At 27.2% G+C, this 10,640-nt stretch overlaps 3 protein-coding genes across 7 annotated transcripts; 1 reads left to right on the top strand and 2 right to left on the bottom strand.

Moving 5' to 3' along the window:
• Nucleotides 1-18: 18 nt before the first annotated feature.
• LOC122535905 (3-hydroxyacyl-CoA dehydrogenase type-2) lies at nt 19-2,927 on the bottom strand. Its single transcript, XM_043667807.1, has 3 exons — nt 2,761-2,927; nt 1,347-1,511; nt 19-716 (listed from the first exon to the last, which is right to left on the bottom strand). The coding sequence occupies exons 1-3, from the start codon at nt 2,764-2,766 to the stop codon at nt 123-125; spliced, it is 765 nt and encodes a 254-aa protein (XP_043523742.1). The 5' UTR covers nt 2,767-2,927; the 3' UTR covers nt 19-122.
• LOC122535901 (valine--tRNA ligase-like) lies at nt 2,892-8,297 on the top strand. Of its 5 annotated transcripts, none has more exons than XM_043667800.1 (17): nt 2,892-2,969; nt 3,942-4,072; nt 4,138-4,330; nt 4,401-4,647; nt 4,725-4,953; nt 5,031-5,210; nt 5,281-5,405; nt 5,488-5,750; nt 5,822-6,050; nt 6,123-6,245; nt 6,355-6,462; nt 6,540-6,699; nt 6,776-7,044; nt 7,189-7,401; nt 7,462-7,573; nt 7,643-7,821; nt 7,905-8,297. In XM_043667800.1, exons 2-17 carry the CDS (start codon nt 3,985-3,987, stop codon nt 7,989-7,991), a joined length of 2,805 nt encoding a protein of 934 aa, XP_043523735.1. In that variant the 5' UTR covers nt 2,892-2,969; nt 3,942-3,984; the 3' UTR covers nt 7,992-8,297. The 5 variants fall into 5 exon arrangements, with proteins under 5 accessions (XP_043523735.1, XP_043523733.1, XP_043523732.1 ...); XM_043667798.1 differs by lacking the exon at nt 2,892-2,969 and adding an exon at nt 3,009-3,171; XM_043667797.1 differs by lacking the exon at nt 2,892-2,969 and adding an exon at nt 3,010-3,165.
• LOC122535904 (kelch domain-containing protein 4) lies at nt 8,028-10,543 on the bottom strand. The gene is made up of 8 exons (XM_043667806.1): nt 10,326-10,543; nt 9,865-10,035; nt 9,543-9,778; nt 9,297-9,463; nt 9,074-9,223; nt 8,785-9,000; nt 8,359-8,715; nt 8,028-8,271 (listed from the first exon to the last, which is right to left on the bottom strand). The coding sequence occupies exons 1-8, from the start codon at nt 10,437-10,439 to the stop codon at nt 8,108-8,110; spliced, it is 1,575 nt and encodes a 524-aa protein (XP_043523741.1). The 5' UTR covers nt 10,440-10,543; the 3' UTR covers nt 8,028-8,107.
• Nucleotides 10,544-10,640: the final 97 nt, after the last annotated feature.

Raw genomic sequence — 10,640 nt, 5'->3', positions numbered from 1 at the left:
TGCATGTAAAAAAAACCGTTTTATTCATAATTATTTTTATTTATAACATCCATGTTTATGAAAATCCTTTATCCACGTTCCATGTTCATATAAACAATATAAAATTATTAACAAACTTGCATTCAAGGCTGCATTCTGAGAGCACCATCTAATCTTATCACTTCTCCATTTAGGAGATGATTTTCAACAATATGTTGTGCTAGATTGGCATATTCATCAGGATTACCCAATCTGTTTGGAAATGGTACTGTTCTCGTTAAAAATTCACGCACTTTCTCTGGTAAACTTCCTAGCATCGGTGTATCAAATAATCCTGGAGCGATTGTAACAACACGAATGCCAGCTGTAGCGAGGTCGCGAGCCAACGGCAAAGTCATACCAACAATTGCACCTTTGCTAGCAGAGTATGCCACCTGACCCATTTGTCCATCAAATGCCGCAATGCTTGCTGTATTAATTATTACTCCACGTTGTCCATCTTTGTCTGGCTCGTTTTTATGCAGAAGTGGTATAGATAATCTAATAACGTTAAATGTTCCAAAAGTATTTACATGAAGCACTTTCGTAAAAGTATCTGCTTGATGTGGAGCATTTTTATTAAAATTATACACTTTGTGGGCAACAGCTATTCCTGCTGCATTTACCACGACATTTAATTTTTGGAACTTCTTACTTATTGTATCTATAGCAGCAGTTACATCGTCCTCCGATGTAACCTGTAAAACGAAACAAATCGTTATTGATACAGAAATTTCTCAGGCAAAATTCACATGTATATGATATATATGTTTATATATTTTTAATGGTGATTTACAATCTTAATAATATTAACTGTAGTATACATACATTAAATTAAGATCAATAACAATAATAACATTGGAATTAATAGAACTATAAAGTTTCATACTGCTAATTTTCATACTATAATTCTGATATAAATATGAAGAAAAAATATACTACAATAATATTATTTAAAATTTGATTGATATCTCTTTACTTTATTTGATCATTATACTATACTGTTATGAATTTATGTACTTCCTATTACTATGTTATCAATAATATTAACTCTACTGCCAAAACAGAGAATTAATAAGTACTTAAAACAGAGACACCTCTGATTTTCTATATATTCTTTTTAACAAATGTACAAATTTTATTAATGTAAATTAAAACGAGATTAATACAATTGATCACTCTATTTTGATATATTTACAAGGAAATTATGCAATGAAAGTAAATCAGTAAAAATTTTGTATGTACATTACTTAGCAGTAGAAAAGCCTCATACATACTTGGCAGTAGAAAATTAATAATATTTATGATATATTTATTTTGCTATTTACATCCGTTGGTATAAAAGTAGCAGATTCTCCAAGCTCTTTAGCAATTTCATTTCCTTTAGATCTTGGTAAATCAGCAACAGCAACTTTGGCACCTTCTTTTATAAATCTTCGTACAACACCAAGTCCCAAACCAGATGCACCACCAGTTACAAGAGCAACTAATCCCTAAAAAATATATATATATAATATATACATATGTGTGTGTGTATTTATATATATATATATATATATATAGAATGGTTCACTTAAAGTATTTCAAGTATTGTTTTTCTTAGAAACTGTGGTGGATATATCGATTAATCTTTTTTTTTTAAATTTAATAGTACAAAGGAGCTGATTATATATTTTGAGATATCGTTTGAGTATCAAAGGAATGTGTCTGTTTTTTTAAATGTATTATCATATTTTTTTCTTTTTCTTTAAATAGCTCTTATGAAACTGAATGACATTTATTTTAGTTATGACAAAGGAAGATAGATGGATAATAGGTGAACCATGCTTGTGGCTGCCTAGATCACTGGATTTGACGCTATTAGACACTATTATTACCTATAATACAAAGTTATGAATATTGCATCTACAACAAAAGAAGACAAGAAGAAGGATACAAAATACATGTAAATCCGTAATTTTAATAATATTGTCAAATGTAAAAAATAATGCGTTACTAAGTAAATGTTTAGAAGTCAATGTGTGATTAATATTTTGACCATTTAATAAAATGAATTCTACTTCAGAATGTATCTATTTCAATTTCTCCTTGGTATCCCTACAAAATTTTTTTGTTATCTCTTTCGTATCACTTTTTAATTATGTAGAATAACAAGAAATGCTGCAAATGTTATAAGAACTATTTAAATGTGTTTAAGAACTATATAAAAAAAATATGATATTCCATTTAAAAAAACGTAGAAATCCCCTTTGACACTTAAGCATCACTTCAAAGAAATCTTTTATTTTTCAAATAATCAGTTCCTTCGTACTATTAAATTAAAAAAACAAAAAATTAATCGATATGTGCTATAGTTTCTGACAAAATGACTTGTAACACATAAATATTTCCTCTTAAATATTTTAAACATGTACATAGAACGTTTACTATAATATACTTTTTTAATCTACTTTCTCAATATAATATCTATTATCTTAAAAAGAGTAAATTTTATTTAAAAAGCGAAAGAAAAAAAAACGATGTCGACGAAATTTCGCGATGTCGACAAAGTCCAGTATCAATGAAATCAAAAATCATGTTATTCTCAACAGGAAATATGCTTCCTGAAATTCGTATGGAAAATAACAAGTATATAAAACAATCTAACGTACGTAATAAAAATGCAAATGATTTTATGCTATACAAGTTTATATTTATAATAGTAATGCCAAAGCGTATAACGACAAAATCATTAATACTTACGTTCATTATTTAAGAAAATATAAAAATTATAAAATATGTACTGCGATAACACTAACAAATATGGAAAATGCCTCAATTGTTGTCAACTACTTGCATTTAACTTGTCTCACTTGAGACAACTGGAGTTGAAATGGAAACGAACAGCATTTGAGCATGAGACATCAATTATAGAAATGAGAGATGGCAACCGGGACGGCAGAGGAGCAAAGGTAAATCCCTCGCTCACTCTCGTGTTGTGAGTTTGTTTTCGAGTATGTGTAACATTTTCTGCCAAACAGCGTCCTTATTTTTAACGTTGTGTTGAATCTGTCCGATATAACCAATCGGAGCTGCATTCCTTTTAAGCATCTTTTTTTATTTCTACAATTAGTATAATCCAAGGCCAGCCAATGGACTTTGACCCCGGTATCAGTACGAACCTTTGAATCGCACGAATTTATTTGCTGTAAATTTTTTATCAGCGAATCAGACAAAAATCAGTAAAAATAAAATAAACGACAGAAATTATCATTGTAATTGTTTGTATTTCGTATATGTAAAGATTGAGAAATTGCATGTATTTAATGCAATGATTATTACGTCGTATATTCTGAATTGAAATTTTTGATCATGTATTAAAACAAATTGATATGTTAAATTATCATTAAATAAAAATTATTTCCTCGGTTATTTTATTTACGTATTTACGTATAATTCATCGATAAAAAGATTGCAAAATTTATCAAGAAGATCAACAAATAATTAAACAAAAGATACAAATGAATATCTAATAATATTTAAAAAAATTTATATTATACTGCGAATTAATATACAAGTAACATGCAGATATCTATGAGATTAAAATTTTGTTTCAGGGAAGCATGTAACGTATACACATAAATGTACATATATAAAAATTACTATTTCAAAAGAAAAATATTATTTATTTAATAATGTATTGTATTTAGTAAATTGGTAATAAAAAAAAATCAATAAACAGTAACATATTATTGAAATCGTTTTAAGGAAAGCCATTCTAATATGAAGTCATTAATTGAAAACAACATATAAGAAGTATTTGAATTTCAAACAAAAATACATATATATTACACTAGCCCAATTATATATAATAAAAATTATTTATGATTACAGTAATCGCATGATTTACTCGTATCATTGGTTATATTTTGTTAAACGTATAGGTTAAAAGGAGACATATCTAACATAATATGCATTTAATTTACAATGATAGTCATGCAGTGTAAAAATTTACAACGCCTTAATAAGAATTATAAATATTGCTGCAATAAACTTTCTATTCAACTTTTGTCAGGTATTTATATAATTTGTACATTGAAAGTTACATTAAAAGTGAATGATTTTTATTATCTCTTTTAGATTTTCCAAAAACTTTTAATGCTAAAGAAGCTGAACATGAATGGTTTCAGATTTGGAAAAACAATGATTATTTCACTATTAAAGATAATGAAAAAGAAGCATTGAAAATGCTCTTACCTCCTCCTAATGTAACTGGAACATTGCATTTAGGACATGCGTTGACTGTAGTAATTCAAGATATATTAGCAAGATGGTATTTTTGCAAAAGTTATTAATTCTTGGATATTAAATTAAATATTAATTTAAAAATAATTGACATTTAGGTATAGAATGAAGGGACATCCTGTGATATGGATTCCAGCATTTGATCATGCTGGAATTGCGACACAAATGATGGTAGAAAAACATCTTTTTAAAACAAAAGGTATTAACAAGTCAACTATGGGAAAAGATCAGTTTTTATCATTTGTATGGCAATGGAAAGATGAAAAACAAAATATTATGAAATCTCAGTTAGAAACTTTGGGTGCCAGTTTAGATTGGTCAAGGGAATACTTTACAATGAGTAAGGTAAAATATAATTCTTTTAATAAAGAGTATCTGAAATTTTCAGAAAGCAAAATATTTTTTCATATTGGAAATTTTAGAATCATAATATCGCTGTGATAGAGGCACTTGTCATGTTAAACAAACGAAACTTATTATATAGGAAGAAAGATTTAATAAATTGGTCTCCTACTTTATGTAGTACAATATCAGATATTGAGGTAGAACGTGTATACCTTACCAAAAAGACACAGTTCCAAGTTCCAGGATATAAGAGAATGGTTACATTTGGTGAAATAGCACATATAGCTTATCCAGTGAAAGATTCAAGTATGATTATTTAACTGTATTATTACCATAATATGTATAATCAATCTATATAAGAAATTTTATTTCAATTTTCTTAGAACATGAAATAATAGTAGCAACTACCAGACCAGAAACTGTTTTTGGAGATGTAGCAATTGCTGTTCATCCAGATGACGAAAGGTATGCAAAATATATTGGGCAACAAGTTTGGCATGCCTTGAAAGAAACATATATTCCTGTTATTTCTGATCCTTTAGTTGATAGAGAATATGGTACAGGTAATTATATTTTAATTATTTTACATTTTCATTAGTCTGTGGCATACTCTTATAAAAAAAAATCGTTTAGGTGCCATAAAAGTTACACCAGCACATGATCCTTTAGATTATCAAATTGCAATGAATCATCAATTAGAAATCATTGAAGTTATTGATGAACATGGAAATATAACTGAAACAGGCAAACTATTTAAAGTATAGTTATCTTTTACTTAAATAATTGTATTTTTTAGAAGATTTGTTTTAACGTATTTTCTTTATATTATCTCTATTTCAGGGTTTGCCAAGATTTATTGCTCGAGAAAAAGTTTTAAACGAATTGTCAAATAAAGGTCTCTTAAAAAGTATCAGCGACCATAACATGTATGTGCCATTGTGTTCACGATCCCACGATGTTGTGGAATATTTACTTAAAGAACAATGGTTTATTAAATGTAAAGACATGGCTCGAAAAGCAATACAAGCTGTGAAACAAGGTCATTTAAAAATAGTACCTAATAGTTATGAAGATTCGTGGTATAACTATCTTAATAATATCAGGTAAATAGAAAATATAACAATACGTTTAAAAAAATTGATAATATACATCTTAATTATAATGTTTCTTCTAGAGATTGGTGTATTTCGAGACAAATATGGTGGGGTCATTCTATTCCTGCATATTACATTACAGTAGAAGGTAAAACTGAATGGATAATTAGTCGAACTGAAGATGATGCAAAAACTTTTGTACAAAATAAATATGGACAAGACATAAAATTATATAAAGATCAAGATGTATTAGATACTTGGTTTTCTTCTGCAATACTTCCGTTCGCAGTAATGGGATGGCCAAAGAAGGTATAAAATAATAATTGAATATTATTATAATAATTAAATAATATATAAAACTGTATTAGGAAACATTTTTAGAGCGAAGATTTTGAAAAATATTACCCTTTAACATTAATGGAAACAGGAAGTGATATTCTTTTCTTTTGGGTTGCAAGAATGGTAATGCTAGGATTGGAATTGACTAATTGCATACCCTTTAATGTAAGATCATGAGATTTATTTTATTAATTTTTTTTCTTCTTATTTTTTAATACTTATAATCTTTATACCTTTTTATTTTTTAATACCTATTTAAGAATTGTTAATCCAGGAAGTTTTATTACATGGTCTTTTATGTGATACTTATGGAAAGAAAATGTCTAAAACAACTGGAAATATTGTTTCTCCAGAAAATATTATCAATGGTATCACTTTAAATGTAAGTATTAATATGTGTGTTTCATTCTAAGATGTATTTCATTCAATATTAATTTATTAAATATTATGATGTAATAGAACCTTGTTGCACAAATGAAAGAAAGTTATAATGCAGGTTTAGTTAGCGAATCTGCTCTAAAACGAATGTTAAGCGCAAATAAAAAGCAGTTTCCTAATGGTATACCAGAACATGGTACAGACGCTTTACGTATGACATTATGCAGTCACAATATCAAAAGTTAGTACATATCAATCACTAGGATTTATTTTTAAAATTTTACTCATTTTACATACAGATATTTTTATCTAAACAGAGCAACATATTAAATTTGATATTATGGAGTTCCAAACAAGCAAATATTTTTTAAATAAAATTTGGCAGGCAAGCAAATATATCCTGCTTATGACAGGTGAACAAGTGTATCAAAAACCTACAAATATGGCAATTATTGATCAGTGGATTTTAAGCAGATTATCTCTAATGATAAATGAAGTCAATGATTCATTCTCACAACGAGATTTTCATCAAGTTGTTGCATCAATGAAACAATTTCTATATTATGAATTTTGTGATTATTATTTGGTAAGATCACGATTATTAAATTTGTCATTATTGAAAAAATATAATTTTAATTATTTTAAACATGACTAAATTTTTATAATATGTTGATTATTTTATAAAAATATTGAAACTATTTGAAACATAATTGGAGATCTGATCTTATAGGAAACTACCAAATGGGGATATAAGGATAAAGACACGGATATACATATAAGTCATACATATAGCTTAAGAAAATGTTTAGAAGCATTTTTACGTATATCTGCACCTATAATTCCATATCTGTCTGACGATTTATATAAAAGATTATCAAATAAATTTCCAGAATTTGTATCAATTCCATCATTAATGGAAGGACAATATCCAATGCCAGAACAGGTAAGATGACATATTGACATTCTAATATGCTTAAAACTAATAAATTTATGTATATTACAGTTCAATGAATGGAGAGATGTTTCTTTAGATGAAAGAATAAATGAAGTCATAAATATTATATTAAAAATCAGAGGTATTATGGGTAATGCCAGTAAAAAATTAAATCCAGAAGGTAATTATTTATAGATTATATGTATATGTGCTAATACATTAAGAAGTTAACAATGACTTTTATTTACAGTTCATATTGTAACAAGTAAATTAGAAGATTTTACTTTTTATAATAATGTCATAAATTTAATTAAAGGTGGAAGCAAAATTTTCAATATTTTGATATTCTCAAAGAATAATTATACAGAAAATAAAAATAGTATTTCTTATTCTTATAGTCCTCATTGCACGTTATTTATTGTCATCGAGGTAATTTTAAAAATTTTATATTTATATTTTATACTTGTGACAATTTATATTATATTATTACTTTAATAATATTTTATTTCTAGAATTCTTCTATTTTGCAACAACTTGAGAAGAACATCTTGGAAGAAGACAGTTGTACAAAAAAATTAAAATCGATCACTTTAAAATAAATTAGAAGAATATTTTAAAATAAAATTGAAGTCAAATTAAATATAAAAAATAATTTAATTATATTTAAAGCATTTTACATTACATTTACAAAGTATTGTACAATACAATGAAATCATTAACTTTCATCAATATCCATTTGTTTGTTTGAAGAATCATCCTCATTTTCATTACTATCATCTGTATCCTCACTGTCTGAACTAGAATCACTAGAATCATACCAATTTTGTGAAGATAAATCATCCTTTAATATTGTATTCCATTCTTCTAGTTTACGACAATCTATAACAATAAATTAAATATAAATATAAATTTCTGTTACATGTACATATAATATTTATGAAATTGATGATTACATAACATAAATACCTAAACTATAAAAGTCGTTGAGTGTATATTGTCTATTTTCATCTTCGAATATACCGCCATATAAATATAAGATATTATGCTTTGCAACTAATCCAGAATTCATTCTTGGACATGGAACAAACACATTTTTATGTACATTTTCTTTCTTATCAGCAGTAAATGTTTGTGTTGGTCCTATTGTAACTGTAAATATTTCGTCATCATCAATAACTGTAGATTCAACAGAAGTAGAAGAGGGTTCTTGCATATCTATATCATCATCATCTCCAGCTTCAATATCATTTTCTTGTCTATTTTCTTCCTTCAGTTTTCTTCTTCGACGTCGTGTAGTTACATCTTTTTTTCCATTCAGTGTCACTGATAATGAGCAATAATGTATTTATTCTATTATTTTACGAAAAATTTTATATTAATTAATATATTTACCTATGTGCCATTGAAATTTTTCTAAATCTAAAGCTAACAAATCGTTGTAAAATGTTCCACGAAGTTCCTCTTCTTCTTCTTCATCAAAAACTCCACCAAATATGTAAGCCAAATTTGGTTGAATCAAAGTGGCAGGTGCACTACATCGTGGCAATACCTTAATTCCTGATTGCTTTACAGACACCCATTTCCATTTTAAGCCAGTCTGATCATTTTCTATGAAATAATATTAAATACTATTTAAAATTTTCATGCAAAACATTTTAAAACATTTTAAAGAATTACTTACTTTCAGGAGTCATTAAAAACATGTCATTATGAATGCAACCTTTATCAACATCCTTCTTTATTCTTTCCTTACTATAACCACCGTAAACAATAAGTTTATTTTCAGATGTTGGTAACAGTATGCATCCAGATCTTGGGAGTGGTGGAGTACCTGTTTACACAAATTATATTAATGTAATAATCTGCTCTAAAACTAAAAAATTTCTTGTTTATTAAAATCTTACCAGATAACTCAACCTTGTGCCAGACATATGTTTCAAGATTAAATATATATACATCATTGAAATATTTATAATCTCTTAAATTATCATGAAATCCACCAAATACTATTAATTGTTTTTTTATATGTACCATCCTATGACCACTCCTGGCAGATGGTCCACCAGAAGACCTGAAGATCAAGAAATTAAGAAAAATAAGCAATAAAAAAATTTTATTTATATAATACTTAAAAAGCATGATCAACATACAAAATTTTTTCCCATTTTTTCTCTGCAAATCGATAAACCCATAAATCTCTATAATGATAAAATTGTGACTCTGAAGGGCTTGAAAATTCACCACCAAATACCCAAAGTTCTCCTTTATTTGCAGTTGTAGTCACAGCCTGATGACCGCAACGTGGAGGTGGAGCACCAGGTGCTTTAACGACCATCCACTCATTTTTGTTCAAGTTGTATATAAACATATCTCCATAAACAACCGTCTAAAGATAAATGAGATTTACCAAGTAGTTAAAATTAATAGATATTATTATTTATAACGTTTTATATAAGTAAAACGTTAGTCTACCGTTCGTCCATCATGAAATTCTCCACCAAGCATAATAAGTTCATCTTTGAAAGGATGTGTTGTTAAAGTAAAATTTACACGTCTAGATGGTGGTGGCACTATTTTTTCAATAACACGTTGTCTTTTAGCTTCTTCTTTTTCAATTTGAGCAATCACAAGCTCTATATCATCCTAAAATATAAAAAAACAAATCAACATTATTTTTGCCTTACGAATTATCCATTATACATTTATAATTACATTTAAATTTCATGTTAAGCAAGACTGAAATATAAAAGTTTTATTCTTTTAATAATGACTTATTATCTATAATACTTAAACTTATTCTATTTTTATAAATGTTTCTCTCTTCTACATTATTTAAATTAAAATTATTTTGTTTAGATTGTTTAGACACATTTAAGAATTTTATACGAATACAATTTCTTATATTTATTTCTCATATCTCATATTTTCCTAACCTCGCCAAGTGCCGCCAATTCCTTTTTCTGTTTTGCATTCAACTTTTTCTCCGTTTTAAGTGCAGTTTTTACACTACCACTTATTTTCTTCTTGCTTTTATCTTTTTTACCCATCTTGTATGATAACAAATCCTTTAAAAATGAAAAAACTGGAATCTAAAATTTGAATGATCCACCTGACACTAATGTATTTGCCTAATGCGTCTCTTTGTCTAATACTATAGTATATAAATGCACAGTAGTATATATAGAATGCATAGTGTAGTATATATAGAATGCATAGTGTAGTACATATAGAATGCATATAATCCATCC

The sequence above is a fragment of the Frieseomelitta varia genome, unplaced genomic scaffold, assembly GCF_011392965.1.
Source record: "Frieseomelitta varia isolate USP_RPSP 00005682 unplaced genomic scaffold, Fvar_1.2 scaffold_786, whole genome shotgun sequence".
Lineage (NCBI taxonomy): Eukaryota > Metazoa > Arthropoda > Insecta > Hymenoptera > Apidae > Frieseomelitta > Frieseomelitta varia.
Note: the sequence above shows the minus strand (reverse complement) of the source record. Positions and strands in the feature narration are given on the sequence as shown.

Coding starts and splice junctions, on each gene's coding strand:
- LOC122535905 (XM_043667807.1), bottom strand. Junction 717..1,346: donor CTACTTTTATACCAACGGAT/GTAAATAGCAAA, acceptor TTCGTTTTACAG/GTTACATCGGAGGACGATGT.
- LOC122535901 (XM_043667800.1), top strand. CDS start 3,985: ATGATAGTCATGCAGTGTAAAAATTTACAACGCCTTAATAAGAATTAT. Junction 5,751..5,821: donor AACTATCTTAATAATATCAG/GTAAATAGAAAA, acceptor TGTTTCTTCTAG/AGATTGGTGTATTTCGAGAC. Junction 7,045..7,188: donor AATTTTGTGATTATTATTTG/GTAAGATCACGA, acceptor CTGATCTTATAG/GAAACTACCAAATGGGGATA.
- LOC122535904 (XM_043667806.1), bottom strand. CDS start 10,439: ATGGGTAAAAAAGATAAAAGCAAGAAGAAAATAAGTGGTAGTGTAAAA. Junction 9,464..9,542: donor AAAAAATGGGAAAAAATTTT/GTATGTTGATCA, acceptor CTTGATCTTCAG/GTCTTCTGGTGGACCATCTG. Junction 8,716..8,784: donor AAAATTTCAATGGCACATAG/GTAAATATATTA, acceptor GCTCATTATCAG/TGACACTGAATGGAAAAAAA.